The 16,843-nt window shown below is 39.2% G+C and overlaps 1 protein-coding gene across 14 annotated transcripts in view; it reads right to left on the bottom strand.

The window, feature by feature from the left end:
• MLIP (muscular LMNA interacting protein) overlaps positions 1–16,843 on the bottom strand; it is a 250,825-nt gene that overhangs the window by 148,263 nt on the left and 85,719 nt on the right. Inside the window, exon 2 of one of the 14 annotated variants that reach the window (XM_054505410.1) lies at positions 4,401–4,574. The exons of the other annotated variants lie outside the window; for them this stretch is intronic. Within the exon in view, the coding sequence (XP_054361385.1) occupies positions 4,401–4,416 (16 nt within the window). The 5' untranslated portion in view covers positions 4,417–4,574. The remainder of the gene's footprint in view (positions 1–4,400; positions 4,575–16,843) is intronic. 14 annotated transcript variants of the gene reach the window in all.

Below are 16,843 nucleotides of genomic sequence, written 5' to 3'. Positions count from 1 at the left end.
CTATAAAATAGACATGGTAAAAGCATCCAAGTCTCATAGGGTGAATGTAAAAATTAAATGAGATGACATATAAGACCCAAGCGTATGGCTCAACAGATAGTAGGCACACAATATATATCATTTCTCTCTTTCTTTTTAGGGTAGATAAAATGGATGAGGCTTAACAAAAAATTTCTAAGTGATACAAGTATCAGAATACTGTCTCATTTACTTGCACAATTTCCTCCTCTTCCTCCCCTTAACTCCAAAACAAAACAGAAGGCTGAATTTTAACCATCTTGACTCTCATCTACTATCATCCTAAAGATATTTTACAAACCCTGTGGCTTGCCTACAAATGCTCAAAACCAGCTTCATCAGAAGATACACAACAATCAAGTAGCAAATTAAGAGATCCAACATTTGCTCCGTATCCTCCAGAAGCAATCACTACTTAGACTGAAGGGTTACCTTGGTTTTTATTTCTTTATTTATTTAAGATTTATTTATTTATTTGAGGGTGGGAGGGGCAGAGGGAGAGGAGGAGAGAGAGAATCCTCAAGCAGACTCCCCACTGAGCGTGGAGCCCCAGGCAGGGCTCAATCTCAGCAGCCTAAGATCATGACCTGAGCCGAAACTAAGAGTCCGATGCTTAACCAACCGACCGAGCCACCCAGGCGCCCCTGAAGGGTTACAGGTGCATAGGCATTGTAAAAGAAAAATTGAGTGGGTGAAGAGTTGTATATGAATCACATTATACTGAGATGGTCTTTCCTTTACATTTTGGGTTTGACACTTAGTAATTTTCACCCAAGGGAAACCCAGTTGATGGCAACAACGATATATTCCCACAAGGTGAGATATGTCCTGGGAACCCATGCTCCTCTGCAGTTTTCCGTGAAGACAGGAATTAATGATTCTTTGGATCACCACTGCAACCCTGGTGCTTAACATTTAGTAGATACAAATATGTGATTGTTGAAAGAATTAATAGTATATGCCTACCCTTGAGAAAATAAGAGGTAAGAAATAATGATGCTATGGGTCAAGTGTAAAGAAATAGAAGACAAAACACAAAGCTTTTCTCTGTATAATTCACCTCACCTAAGGGTTATGCAACGGTAATTCAACTTTCCACTGGCACTGCTCTGACTACATTACATTAGATGATCGAAGGCTTCCTAGGTCAGAAATGGCTACCATTTCACAGGTGAGATATTAAAAAGCAGTAGAGAAGATAGTATGAAGAAAACATTTTTCTTTATTTACTTCTCACAGTGTGTGATGAAGTAATATGCAGGATAAATGAAGCAAACATTTCAAGTCAATACAGTGGATCATTTAAAGGTATTTTGTACATCACGAAAGGGAAACTGAAATAGCAACCTTCTTACCTGAAAAAAGCACTTGACCTATTTATCAAATTTGCTGACAGATTAAAGCAAAGAGACTATTAAAAAATTTGCAGTGAAAAATAGCTCCCTCATTTCCATAAAGAAACTAGATTCTCTCACCCATAGGGATTTTGTGATAATTAAATAAAATTATACATGGAACATTCCCAACATGATGCCTACCATCTGACAAAGTCTCAGTAATGATTAGTTATTGCTGTAGCTGTATGACATAATATTGAGTTGCCCAAAGTAACTGGCAATCTTACATTAATATATTTAAACCAATAAATGCCAGTTACATTACCATCATTTTAAAATTTCACAAAAATATTATTGCTGAATATATACTCCAAAGTATTTTTCTTTAAAATCAGTATTTTTATTTTTTCTGATCAATTTTATTGTTTTTGCCTTTATAGTTTACATCTCTGTATATAATGAAACTATTTTCACTTATGATTTTGTTAACTGGTAAGTCTACATGGAAAGGTAAACCTATTCCCTTCAAATCTGCCTCTTCTAATTATCAACACATTCTATACAGAATCCTTTTCCAAGAGTCTTTGTTTTCTAATATCACAGTGATATTTTACTCAAAAATCGAATTATAGTGCTCCTGGTAGAAATATTTTCAGAATCACTTCTCAGTCTTTTGAAAACATGTATTGACATTAATAAGTCTGGTTACCTGAAAAGGGTTAGGGACGCTGAGCAGGCAGGCAATCTGTAAGTCTTAGATTCCAATATGCTGCCCTTACTGTATCGTGTACAGCTATGTATATATACTTGTTTTTTTCAAATCAACATGTGACTGTGTAGGAGATGGGGAAGGCTTCAAACTATGCAAAAATAAGTTCTAGAGGTTCTAATGACATTCAGTTGAGCAGTCTGTAGGCAGAAAGGAATTTGAGACACAAAAAAATCATTGTCCCAGTGCGCAGCTACTAAAATGTTTTCCTGTAAAGATAGAATGCCCCCTTTCTTTCTGAAGACATTTACCAAGGTCCATAATGTATCACTTCAATTCTCTCAATAAGCATACTAGTAAAAATACAATATACTTTCCCTCGGGACTTCAAATTTCACTCAGATTATTTTTTAAAAAAATATTTTCCTTTAAAAACTGACATAAGAAAAAATAAAACTATTTCCTTTTCAAAACAGTTTTTTGTAGGAAAGAAAAATGAATGATCACTAAGTACACTTAACATTTCCTTTGAAAATATACATGAAATTTTTATCTCAGAAAAAAAATAATCTGTGGACTTATGCCAATTTACTACTTTTTAAAGAAACCTTTGGCTCTTCTAGAGTACTAACCATGAGCTCAGCAGCCATAAAGATTACTTAACTTCTCACTGCCTCAATTTTCTCATCTGTAAAATAGGAATAATGAAAGTAGCCACATCACAGGGCTGTGCTTACATGAATTAGCACACATAAGTCCTGGGAACAAGAACTGTGCATAGAGTACGCATTCAACAAATATTAACTGTTACTATCAGCTATTACTAACAACAGGGTGACCCTATATGTTTAAGTAGTTCATTCATTATTTCCAACCTCCCTCCACCCATTCTCACATCCCACTTCCAACACTCTTAAAGATAATCAGTGTATGACCTTGTGCTGCTCAAATCACTGACTTTTTTCTGAACATCTGTGTTATAGACATTGTTGGCTCTTTTCATCATCAAGAGGGCTTTTCTCTTGGCCCTCTCTGAGTGCTCCTTGCCCTGATTCTGCCCCAGTCACTCCTCTGCCTCTCCTCTTCTTTCTCCAGAGCGTAAAGATTCAGCACTTAATTCCTCTTCTCCTTGGCCTGAGTTTCCTCCTCCTTGATGGTTGTCCTGTGCCCTGTCATTTCAACACTCCAGAAGGCTAGCTAGCTCTCCCGTACTTCCCCACTGCTCCCTGTCTCCCTGCCTCCAGCCTCCCCCTTCTGTGTTTCACTTGTTGCCTCTAAAACAAGCACCATAGTGCAGATGGTTGGATTGGGGAGTTTGACAAACATGGGTTTGAGGCCTGGCTCGGCCACTTACAAGTTGCATGACCTTGATCCATCTTCTCAATTTCTCGAAATCTTCATTTCCTCATTTGTAATAGATCATTTAGAAAACCTACCTGATAAGCTCCACTGAGTAATACAACAGGTGTAAAGCATTTGACATAGTTCCTGGCACACAGAAAGCACTCAACATATGTTAGAGGGTTATTAATATTGATTGACGTCCAATTGAATATATCCAAATATTTTGACATTCCATACACATATTAAAATAACTCCTCTGTAAGCTCTAGAAATGTTTTACTGCCACTATCAAGACACCATACTTTAGCCTTCTTGTTATTCTGTCTCACTTGTTTCCATCATCTGAAATAAAATATGGTAATGTCTTCTTGAATTGTAATAAAAAAAATTTTAGCCACGCACTCTGCTGCCTAAAGATTATATTCTGCAGCCTCCCTTACTGGTAGGTGTGGCCAAGTGATTAAGCTGTGGCCAATAAAATGCAATTAGAAGTAAATCCTTTAAAAGGTGTGTCAAGTCCTTCTTGATCTCATCCTCCATCCTGTTGTCTGTAATTTGATGTGATGGCTGGATCTCTAGCAGCCATATTAGACCCTTATGATAAAAGCTTTACACTGGAGATGATAGAATGATACATGAATTAGCAGAAGGAGCCCTAAATTGAGGTCAGGACTGATACACTCTGAACTTTTTCTTTCTTTCTTTTTTTTTTTTGGAAATGTGAGAAAGGAGTAAATATCTATCATGAAATTTCATTCTTGTCTACAGGCAGATCTAACCTTAAGTGAATGAACATCTCAATGTCTCTTACCTAATGTGCATCCTTCATTCTAACCAGGTCAGTTCCCTCACAGTGTCCCAAGCTGCCTTTTGCTCCATTTGCCTGGCTCTCTTCTCACCCCAAAGCATTTTAGGTTTGCTGAACCAAAAAGGTTCCAACCTACCATGAACCTAGACCTGATGTTTGAAGTACTCAACCCTCTCCCTCTCACCTGAAGGTTGGAGCATTTATATTCTGTTCCACATTATCATTTATGCCCATAAGAGAATCTTGTGTTTTGAATTATTTGTAAGATCATTAAAAACCAGGTGTTGCAGGCTGGGTTCTCCAGAAACAGATCCCAAGACAAAGTTCAGGGTGCCAGTTATTTATGAGGGATGAACACCTGTGAGAAGAACAGGGAGAAGCAGGAGTGGGCAGAGGAAGAAGTTGAACTGTGATACAAACCCGACAGAGCCTGAGCTACGTGCTTGGGGAGTTGGGGAATGAGTATTACCACGAGACCATCCCGTATACAGCCCAAGAGGCCAGGTCTTCACCCCATGAATGCTGCCCTGGAAAGGGATGACCTCAGTGAAGCATCTCTCCAGGACGAGGCAGGCGCGGGGGGAGGTCACAGCTGCAGGCCGTCTGCCAGCCACACGTCCTACGGCTCGGCAGCGAGACCACATCTCTGTGTCCACCGCCCCAGGGCTGGATTTTATGCTTCTCTTCCCACAACACCAATTTTAATATCCAACCTACAATAGGTGTGTGATAAATATTTATAGGATGCTTTATGAAAACATATTCTTTGCCTAACCTAAACAATGTAATCGCTACAAAGTTCCTAAGATGAATCCACTCATGCCTTAAGAAAGGTATTTAAAAATACCTTTGTAAGAAAAAAAATCTTGGAGCGCCTGGGTGGCTCAGTTGGTTAAGCGGCTGCCTTCGGCTCAGGTCATGATCCCAGGGTCCTGGGATCGAGCCCCGCGTCGGGCTCCCTGCTCAGTGGAGAGTCTGCTTCTCCCTCTCCTTCTGCCTGCCTCTCTGTCTACTTGTGCTCTCTCTCTATCTGTCAAATAAATAAATAAAATCTTTAAAAAAGAAAAAAAATCTTTTCAAAACATTTCTCTTCTGCTTCCTGGAATCAGCACTGACTTGGCAAAAGGTTTAAGTCCCTTGTTGTGCAGAACATGCCTTTTTCACTGAACTCCATATAACGCCTCCCTCCATGCTAGATGTGCCAGGGCCTCAGACACATTCCATGGGAAGCACCAGCAGCGGGAGAGAGCTGCCCATGAACTTGCTTCCTAGGAGGCATACAGTGATCTCAGCGACAATCTTCCAAGGAAGAACACCTGCCAATCATCTTGAGATCAGGAAAGCAAATTCACTACAAGGAGACAAAGCTTCCACTGTCGTCCCCACCCTCCTCTCATACATCCCAATTCTCTTTCACTCCAAGCCCCTCTGGGGTCTCAAAGAGTCTCAGACATTGCTAAATGTCTCATAAGTTTCTCTCTCCCCTTTGCAAAGAGGCCGTAGAAAATGACATAAGAAATTAGGCAACTTTTTTGTTTACCCCCCTCTTCTTTCCTGCCCCAAACCTTATCCATCCACCCTCAGCAGGAGCTCGAAGAGGATTGTGGAGGGGAAGGAAACTCGGAATTGCATGATGGTCTGACTCCGGTCAGCGGCAAACAAGACAGGGGGAAAAGGCACCAGGGCTCAATATTAAAAGTAATAAAAGAAAAGCCAGTGGAGGCTTAGCCAAGACCCACCATCCTCTCACTCTGCCCTGGCCCTTTATGAGCAGAGGGCGCAAAAGTCTGTGTCCCAACCATGCCAGCTGAGTTGTGAGCACTACTTTTATCTTAGCCTCCAGGTAAGCGTGATTGAACAATCACAAGGTGAGTTCATGTTGTGGGGCCGCCTGCTGCAAATCTGCCCCATCTTCATCTACCCGCTGCTTCCCAGAATATATCTGTATGGTAATGTAGCCACTTTAAGAATCACTCCCATCTGTTTCTCTGTTACAAAGATAGCTACTTTAAGAAATCGCTATCTTCGTTGGTCGGGTAGGGAGGGTGGCGGTGATGGGGACTGACCCACAGTCTACAGAAAAGTCACCTAAATGCAGTTGCCATTTGTAACGGGCCACGTGAGTGTTTTTGAAATGTTTGTGTTTGGATGTTGCTTTCTTCATCCCCCTGAGCCAGAAGGCCTTGACAGAAAGTCAAACTTCAAAAGTGACAAACGGCTCTGATCATATAAGGATGGTTTAGTTGCTAGGGAAACTGCTTTAAAGGGAGAAACAGACCCTATTTCTGAATTTATAACCGGGAGAAGAAACAGATGCTGAGTTTCTGAGTAAGTCTAATTTACTTTGAGACATAGCTGGGATCCATGGGTGGTAAGAAAGAGTTACAATTTTTAGGCCAAAGAGAGAGCAAAATTATCCACTTTAGAGGAAACCACACTGGAGCCCAGGAGTTATGAATAAAAACATGACATTATTTCTTCTCCACTTTCTTACCTTTGTAAATCTCAAAAAAAGTTCATATAAGAAAATATCTGGTTGGGCTCTGAATAAAATGTGTGAATTGGACATTGATTTCCTTCCTGCTGCAATGCAAGAACATTATTTTCAACACTATTTGCCAAAGACAGCCTCTGGTTTCTTCTACCAAAAAAAAAAGGCAACGTTATGATTTGAACCCAAGAATTCTGACAGTGACTCCTATTGTTCCTGCATATTGAATAGCATCCTAGCACAGCACATCTTCATGTTCATGCCTAATAAATATTTGTCAGTGGGATTTATTCTAAAAAAAAAAAAAAAAAAAAAAAGTTCAGACAAGGCAAACAAATTTTTCTAAGAAACCCACAGGAAAAGGAAAATGACCAAGACTTATCACAGAGACTCACCCGGTAAAGATGCCTGGCACACACTGACAGTGTGTTCTTAGGAAAAAACAAAAATCCCTCATGAATGCTCCATAAATATTTTCAAAGGAGTTGTCAGGAAATAAAAAATGAAATCTGAAGAGATTAGTGGTCACTTTCACAGAAATGGACAAAGAGCAAGTCTGATTTCCCCTGCAAATACCTCCCCACACCTGTTGATTAAGCCTGAAACATTGAGAGCCTCATTCTTTTACCTTATAGCAGTTTCAGATACTTTCCTGAAAATTAATTTTGATACCAGAGGAAAAGAAAAATAATTTTTTTAGGCCAGAGATACAGCAAAATCATCCTGGCACATTTTCCAGGTGGCAGAAACGGGTAAGTGCTTTACATTCATTATCAGATAACTCTTGAGAGTTCGCAAACTTTTTCTGTAAGGGGCCAGATAGCAAATATTTTAGGTTTTTAGGATCATACCATCTCTGTTAGAACCACTCACCTCTGCCATTATCGGTAAAAGCAGCCATAAAAAAAAAAAAAAAAGCAAATCAATGGGCTTGCTGCTATTCTCATTCCACTTGATTTACAAAATCAGATGGTAGGTCAGGGGTGGCCTATTAGCACTAGTCTACCAACCCCTGCATTACCTCGTAAATATCCTTAACCCTGTGGGATTAAGGGTTTGCCAGGAGCATCCTTGCTTCTCCAAGGAGGAAACCAAGCCTGTCTGAGGTTGAGTCATTTGTCCATGGTCACAAAGGGAGCAGACAGTGGGCAGGGTTAGATCCTAGGTCTGCCCCTCTGCTCTTCGCCACCATGACCCTGAGTGCAATATGTGTGTCACTGGCTGTTATTCAAAATGATTTTAGGAGCTACACATATAAACATGTTAATAGTTCCATTTATTATAATGTGTATCCAACGTTTGATTTTACTAATGTTATTTCTTCAGATGTAATACAAGAAAAATCATAAATAATCATTTTCGTGTCTTCTTATTTTTTAAAAAAATCAAGGAAAAATTACATCTGGTTTTTGACAAGGAGGAAAATTCTTTAAACACTCTTTTTGTATGTAGCATTTTGATCTTTCAAAAAGCTTTCAGTCTTTCTCATTTGGTCCTCAAAATAGAAGCTGGGGAGGAAGGATGATGTGATTCTATTAGCCCCATAGTGCAGATGAGAAAAACTAAGGTACAAAAAGTTAAGTGACTTGCTCAAAGTTGCACCCTGTGACAGTTCACCTGGCAGCTACTCTTGAACTTTCTCCCACCATGGAGGCCACACAGGTTCCCCAAGTCTCAGAGCTGTGAAGAGCCAAATGCAGGAATTCCTCATTTCTCCCACAACTTGTACCAAAGATACAAAGAGAACTAAAACCAACAACATAAATCTTGGTTTTTTGGGCCTGGGGTGCAACAAGGCCAGCAACAGAGATTAGGAAGTGGTTCTGGGTAATTCCTACCTCCTGATTTCTAGCACAGCAGTCTGAAAGTACATTCTGGATTAGCCATAAGTCATGGTGGAAAGTGCCAAATGCTGAACGATTTGAATCTGAAATTCCTTCTGTGTTTTTAAAAGAACACTCACTTGGGTTGCTAATGAGCTGTGTGACCTTAGAAAAGTCACTTCATGTTTGAGGACCCCAGATGCCTCATCTGTAAACCACAGCTGCTGGACTAGTTCAGTGTTTTTCAAACTGCAGGTTATGACCCTCAGTGAATTTTCTTCAGCATTTTTTAAATGAAGTAGAAAAGAGAAGAATAGAACGGAACAGAATCAAATTTAATAGAAAACATCCCTGTAAGCACTACTTCGAGACTGCTACAGACTTATATGAACGCACACACACACACACTCACACGTACCCACACACACACACGCACACACGCATGCACACGCACACACGCATGCACACACGCACACGTACACAGTGGTTTCGAGGTTCACAAATTCAAAAGCCATTAGACCAGATGATCTGAGAACTTTGCACAGCTTTAAGATTCAATAATTCTATAACCTGTTCTTTAATAAAACTGCTCAAACCATACACTGAAACACTGTAAAGTCAATAGAATTGTAATCCTTACAAATCCTCTCAGCACCTGAAAGTTTTGCAATTTTTAAGAAACGGTTTATAACCATTCTAACATTATATCATGCATTCAGTTCTATGATATTATGAATTCATTATAATGCTATTTATATCATTATTATAACACTATTAGTTTATCAGTTAATAGTAATGATACAGTAAATACATTCTGATTGGGAAAATATGATCAATAAGAAAATAATTTCTGAAAAACCTGCCTGATTTTCATGGTATTACTTGCCTACATATAAATAAAACAAGGCCAAAAAAGCTGTTCCAGAGCCTGTCAAAGATGAGACCATTTTGAAATGAATCAAACATGTACCAAGATATAAAAAGGGTAAAACTTTCCAGTTCTTGTTTCTATTTGCAGGGTACAGTATATGCTACTGCTAGGCCGATATATTACGATCGGCATTGAAATAGCAACTCACCAGCCTGTAGAAAAATTCTAGCCAAAAGAATTCAGCCCTTTCGGTTCCATTTCAATCTGGAAGCCCCAGAGGAAACACTCCTCCATTTGCAGAAATAGTGCCAGGGTGTGATAAATTGAATGAAAAGGACAGGAAAGACACTTTAAGAATTCACTTTCTGAAACTGAAACCCATTCTATTTTTAATCCTCACTCTCAGGTATTTAAATCCAGATCCTAGTCAAGTCATGTTGTAAAAAGTATCCTGGTTGACGAATTATCAGTGTTTCACTTAGCTGCAATTTCCCTTCTGAAAACTATCTCCATGGATTAGTATTCAGAAACATAATTTGTGTTGAGTGCCGATTTTGCTGAATAGAGAAATGACTCTGAAAACAAGATTTAAAAGTAGAAGTCATGAAATTAGTTAACTATGAAGAAGTGAGAGAATAAGAATTTTCAAGTGTGCTGAATGTTTACAAGTTCTCAAATAACGCATGTGAGGATAGTTAAAAGAGATCTATAACTGGAGAACTTGGGTCTAGAAGGATCACAAGGGTTGATCCTAGGAGGAGAGAATGAGCTCATGATGAGCTGTCCCCAGACACTAAGGACCAAATCATTGCTTGTCCCCTGCCTCAATGGGAGGATGGCTAAATTTCATTGACAGTAATAAAAATTACCATTTATGTGAAACTCACTGCTTTTTTTTCAGCCAAGATCTTGAAAACACACCCTTACTCTGATCTTACAGACAAGGCTAATCCAGCGTCCTGGCCAGATTCCTTGAGTAAAATATTTCCCATTCTCCATTTTATCCTCTGCTCGGTTGATAAATGATTTTTCTCAAACACTTTCAAAGAAGAATGCCTATATTAGAAACAGTGACATTCAATAGAAAAAGAAGGTAGTATTTACCTCAAACCTCACTGAATATGATTTTAAGAGGTCTCAGCTATCAGATATCTTCCTTAAAAGGAATATAGATTTTATAGTATTTAGTTTTCTTTTTTTTTTTTAAAGATTTTATTTATTTATTTAAGAGAGAGAATGAGAGAGAGAGAGAGAGCATGAGAGGGTCAGAGGGAGAAGCAGACTCCCTGCCGAGCAGGGAGCCCGATGCGGGACTCCATCCAGGGACTCCAGGATCATGACCTGAGCTGAAGGCAGTCGCTTAACCAACTAAGCCACCCAGGCGCCCCAGTATTTAGTTTTCTATATTTTAATAATATTAGTGTCTTCAAGAAACAAAAAATATAAATCAATTTTGTAATTTTATGAATAGAATGAATGTGTTCTCACGATTTAAACTCCAATGGCTCAACTTTCACTCATCAACCCAGAAGTGGTTCCAACCCAGGGTTATTTTGCCCCCGACAGAGCATGATATTTTTTGGTTGTCACAAAAAGGGGGAGAGGCGTGCTACCAGTGTCTAGTGGGTAAAGGCTAGGAATGTTTCTAAACATCCTATAATGCATGGGGCAGCCCCCACAACAAAGATCAATTTGACCCAAAATACCAACAATGCTGAGGTTGAGAAACCTGCTCTATAGTATTTCCCAGATAAAAAACATGAAAAAAATAATTGAAACAATGCTGTGTTTTGGTATCATTGACTTACTCATTATCCAAGTGACTGGCTCCCCTACATTGACCTCAAACAGATGGGATCCAAATTCATGCTTAGCAAAGCCGCAGATCACTTCAGGATTCCATGACTAGGCCCTCTGGGATTACTTGAGAATTTTAAAGTCTGCTGTTCTGCCACCTGCGTGTGTGTTGTGTGTGTCATCATCTCTCTCTCTCTCTCTCTCATACACACACACACAAAAAAACACTTAACACAGATAAGAGTGTCCTGTATACAACTGGTGCTTATTACGTTATGAAGACTGATTCCCCTTCCAGCCAGTTGCTCAGATAGAGAAGGCTAAAATGACTGACTCAGAGTCAGAAGTACTAGTCTTTTAATGGCCAAAGAAAGTTGCTCTGGAGAGAAAGTGCATATAAAAACAGATAAAAGTGAAAAACAGAATAAGGCTGTCAAACGTGCCGAGAATGGAGGCAGGAGTATCTTCCTGGAAGGGACTGAGTAATTTTTTTTAAGTCTAGTTGATTCCAACAGAGAATAGACATCTTCAATGTACCTGCTGTGCACAACTTTTGTATCTCAAGATGTCTTTCTGAGTTGGTTGGTACAATTTAGACAGCTGTCTGAGCACTTCCTGCCAGAAGAGACGTGTTAGAGGGCCTATTACCGATGGAAGAGTTGAGAAGAAAACTGAGATCCCTAAAGGATCAGATTCCCTCTGATGATGGGAAGGCGAAATGCGAGCCCTGCCTTTGTGTTTCTTCACATGTTCAGTATGCAAGAGTACACAGAAAGAAGAATCAGAAAACAAAGAAATGAGAGATTAGTCAACTCACTTGCACCTCTACGAATGATGCTTCTAAAACCCTTTTTTAAGAAGCTATTTAAAATGTTATTTAAAATGGTTATTTAAAGTGGAGAGAGGTATTATCAGTAAAGATTAATGAGAAAATTCAATATGGTGGTATGGGCGCCAAGAGGACCCTACTACTGTTCGGTTCAGAGACTTAAAACAAATGCATGGGTCAAGGCCAATTACATTCAGAGAATATACTGATGGCCTGCCTTTATTACAGGCCCATAGGTGGGTTTTGGGTGTTTGTGGGGTTTTTTTGTTGTTTTGTTTTTCGGTTTTTTGTGTTTTTTTTCTACAAGAAAGTTCTCATTTTATTGTGTTCCCATCATTAAAAAAAAATGTTTAAGTTTGGCAGCAGTACAAACTAACTGCTTTTTAAAAATAGGTTTGTTCAAAAGAAATTCGAGTTTAAAAAATAAACTCAATATATGGGCTTCATTTAGGCTTTTAGTAAATTCTTCAAGTATATTTGGTGTTGTGAGACATAAAGTTTTGTTTTGTTTTTTGAGATGCTGTTTCAAGTGGATTCTGACTCTAGTTCCTAAAAGATTCAGATGGTCAGGGATGAACATTCTGTAGAAGGGACAGTCTCCAAATTAGAGCTATGTTGCTTGCGCTGTCCATCCCAAGTAGGTCAGTCCTGAAACCCACGTGCTCGAGCTAACCTGTAACAGCTTGGAACAGAAACGTATATTCAGTCACATTCTGGACTCCAGTAAAAGAAAAAGTAACAGGGCACCTGGGTGGCTCAGTTGGTTAAGCATCTGCCTTCAGCTCAGGTCATGATCTCAGGGTCCTGGGATCCAGCCCCATGTCAGTGGGCTCCCTGCTCAGCAGGGAGTCTGCTTGTCCCTCACCCTCTGCTCCTCCCCCTGCTGATGATCTCTCTCTCTCTCTCTCAAATAAATAAAATAAAATTTAAAAAAAAGAGAAAAGTAAAGCTTCGAATTCTGAGAGCAAAATTATCTTGTGTACCTGAGATACAAAACTAATCAGGTAATATAAAAATTCAAGCTCAGCTAAGGTAATTCCCCATAGTATTTATATCATGAAAATAGGTATTTTTGCCATGTTGAAGTGTTACTGTGAAAGGACTTCTCTGTTTAATAATTGAAGCTCTATAACTCAGCATTGCTAAAGGTGTAGAGAATCTCTGCAAATTCATACATGCCTCTTAAATCCTAAGTCAATTTATTATTAATTCAACCAAGACCATTAGAGAAACTCAGGTGTCTTTGAAAAGAACGGTGCTCATGTTACACTTTTGAATATACTTTTATTATGGGAACACAATTGTTTTCTTCAAAACCATCATAGTTTTGTCTAAATATTTCCTTTCCTTTCTTTTTTTTTTTTTCCGGTTACATTAGAAAGAGTTCAAATTCTTTGCTATGGGCCTCAAAATAAATGTCTAATTTGGAGGAAAAGGGAAACTCTTAATTAAAATATTTTAAAGAAATGTACTAAGTTACATGTACTGAGTTAACTTAAGAATGAGCATGCCCATTAAAAAAAAAAAAAATGGAGAAAATCCCTCCTGGTGAGTCAGCATCCTCTACCATGTTGAAGATACAAAAAGCACTTGTATTTGTTAAACACTTACTGAAGGGAAAGTCTCAGACTCAAGGTGTTGGTACATAAAGATTATTTAAATTGAGGTAGACTATCATAGGGCATACTGGGACAGTGGTCTCCAAGATTTCTGGAGTATGCACCCATTAAAAAATAATTTGGGCACATACTTCCACTATATACATATTTATTTTTTTGTTTGTTGACTATCTTTTGCAAGTATTTCTGCACAAATGTATCATGTAAAATATGCACCTAAATGGACACTGAAATGGTGAAAATAAAAATTATTTCAGATTAATAATTTCTTCTGATGTCCTAATGGTTAACCAGACACCACCACTGAGCTGTGCTTCCCCATTCTGAAACCACTGCAATAGGTATAATTTTAGCTACTCAAGCATAGTAGCTCGCTTTTATGATACATTTTTTGAGCTTAAGAGAGACTGGTAAACAATACCCAAATCGAGAAGCCACCTTGCCCTAACACCAGAAAGACAGATGTGCTTCCAGAGACATTCTTTGATGCCCCTGTAATTTAAAAAAAAAAAAAAAATGGCTAGAGAGGAAGTGAGGATGGATGAGTGGCATTTATCTCCATGTGTAAGGTTAAATAATGGCACAGTCTTTGTGGCTGGTCACGCTCGTTGGCCTCTTTTAATTCTGGCTTCAAGATTGTCTCCTCTGCCACAAAACCCCAGGGAAAGCAAAGAAGGGTAATACAAATCAATACTTTGCCCATCCTATATGCATGTGCCTTGCCCTGTCCCTCAGATCTCCCACTTAGGCCATATTCTTACCTCTTTCTTCCCTAAACCTCCAGCATCTGACCTTTGACAAATTCAGCAAGTTTGCTGTCTCAAAGACCTAACAGAAGTTTCTTTTCCTCGGATTTTCTTCATTAAAGATAAATTATTTTACCTCCACTGTAAAACCACCTGGCTTAAACTAAATGAGTGAAGTTCAGGAAACACATTAGCATGAGCATATAAACATTTCCTCTTTGGAAAAGAGCTAAAGTGAAATAATACCCTGGTCCTTTCTGACGGTTCCCAAAGAGAGCTGCTCAGCTCAAGAAGTTGAATTCAGTAAAGAGTAAGTTCAGCCCACCCAGGTGTTTTCCCTGCAGACACATTCCCAAGTAGAGCTTTAGGCTCTACAGAAAGTCTGGTTGCTGTCTGGCAGATGGGCCTTCTGGCAAAGGGCAAGGATCTCACACTGCAGAGGAGTCCAAAAAAGGAATTTCCATCATAAGCATCTAAATATATCTTGTGCTTTTTAAATTTTTCTTAATCAGCTCAGTAAATAACAGCATCATCCAGGCCAAATCTGCTTTCTTTTATTTAGGCAAAATAACATTCTTCCAGCAAATGTCCCCATGTGGCTTGAAAGCTTGGATTCTCTTCCTTCTCACTGTCACACACTTCTGAGAGCAGTTGCCCCATGTTGAAGAAGCAGGTGCACTCAGGGGAAGCCACCAAGAACTTTCAAGAGTGTCCATACTTTTTTTTTTATTTATTTCATTTATTTATTTGAGAGACAGTGAAAGCAAAAGAGATCACAGAGGGAAAGGGAGAAGCAGACTCACTGCTGAGCAGAGAGCCCAGTGCGGGGCTTGATCCCAGGACCCTGAGATCATGACCTGAGCCAAAGGCAGACACTTAACCGACTGAGCCACCCAGGTGCCCCCAAGAGTGCCCATACTTATCTGAAACTCCTTGGCTCCTTTCATTGCATTTATTCCCTTTGCCCTTATTTATACTCCTGATTTCCTTTCTATTTCTTTTTTTTCGTCAAATAACACTTCCTTCTTATTATTTATTTATTCATTTGAAAGAGACAGAGAGAGAGAGCACAAGCTGGAGGGTCAGAGTGAGAGAGAATCTCAAGCAGACTCCACAGTGAGCATGGAGCCCAACGTGAGTCTCAATTTCATGACCCTGAGATCAGGACCTGAACTGAAACCAAGAGTCGGATGCTTAACCGACTGCACCACCCAGGTACCCCAACACTTCCTTTTCTTGAAACAATAAATAAAACAAATAAGTTATGTATTAGAATGTGATAGTGCTGAGAAAAAAATAAGCATGAAGATGCATAGGAAGTGTGCCAGAAAGTAGAGGTGGGAGCAAAACAGATTTAAATAAATTGGATAGGAAAGCCATGCAGGTGACTTTTAAGAAGAGACTTGAAGGAGTAGGAAATAAGCCATGCAGGTATCTAAGGAAAATACTCCAAGAAGAGAGGCTAGCAAAAACCAAGACCCAAGGTTGGGAGAGTATCTGTTTGAAGAACAGAGTTTGGTGTGGCTGAGGATGAGGGATCTGGGGAAGAGCCATAAGAAGATGAGACAAGAGTGTTTGAGAAGAGGGGCCAGACTGGTGGGGCCATTTTAGCCACTATAAAAACTTTAGTTTTTATTCTGAGTGATATGGGAAACTATTGGAATATCTGGAACAAAACAATAACATGATCTCACTATTCTTTGAAAGGATCATTCTGGCTGCTATATTAGGAACAGAAAACAGGAAATGATGAAACACAAATCAATAAATTGATTACTTACATTGGGGAGAGGAAAGAAAAGCAGGAGGGATACTGGAGGAAATGTACTTCTCCAAGTACACATTTTTATATAGTTTTGACTTTTGAAATCATGCTAATGCTTTACGTATTTGAAAAAATAAAATTAAATTAACAACAATGGAAAGGGATCCTAAAAGTGAATATAAACAACAAACTTAACCTAATTAGATATAGAATTGACAACATAATCACAGAAAGGAAAGGAAAGAAATTAATCCAAGTTATGTTTGAGGTTTAATTTAGATATCAAAAACTGCAGGAAATATCAGTGTACAACTCAAAGAATTTATAAAATTGAATATACCCTTATAATTATCTCCCAGCTCAAGGGACAGAACCTCACCTGTGCCCCAGAACCCTCATCCTCCCTTTCAGTCACCATACCCCCACCAAGGCTAATTACTATTCTGAATTCTTACAGCATAGATTCATGTCACGTGTGTTTTTTCTTAACTATAAATGGACTCAGACAGTACAAACTTTTTTTTTTTAAGATTTTATTTATTTGTCAGACAGAGAGACAGAACACAAGCAGGGGGAGAGGCAGGCAGAGGGAGAAGCAGGCTCCCTGCCAAGCAAGGAGCCCAATGTGGGACTTGATCCCAGGACCCTGGGATCATGACCTGAGCCGAAGGCAGCCGCTTAACCGA

Source organism: Mirounga angustirostris, unplaced genomic scaffold (assembly GCF_029215605.1).
Source record: "Mirounga angustirostris isolate CCGP_5_RB_7025 unplaced genomic scaffold, mMirAng1.0.hap1 SCAF_8, whole genome shotgun sequence".
Lineage (NCBI taxonomy): Eukaryota > Metazoa > Chordata > Mammalia > Carnivora > Phocidae > Mirounga > Mirounga angustirostris.
This window is presented reverse-complemented; position numbering and strand designations above follow the sequence as displayed.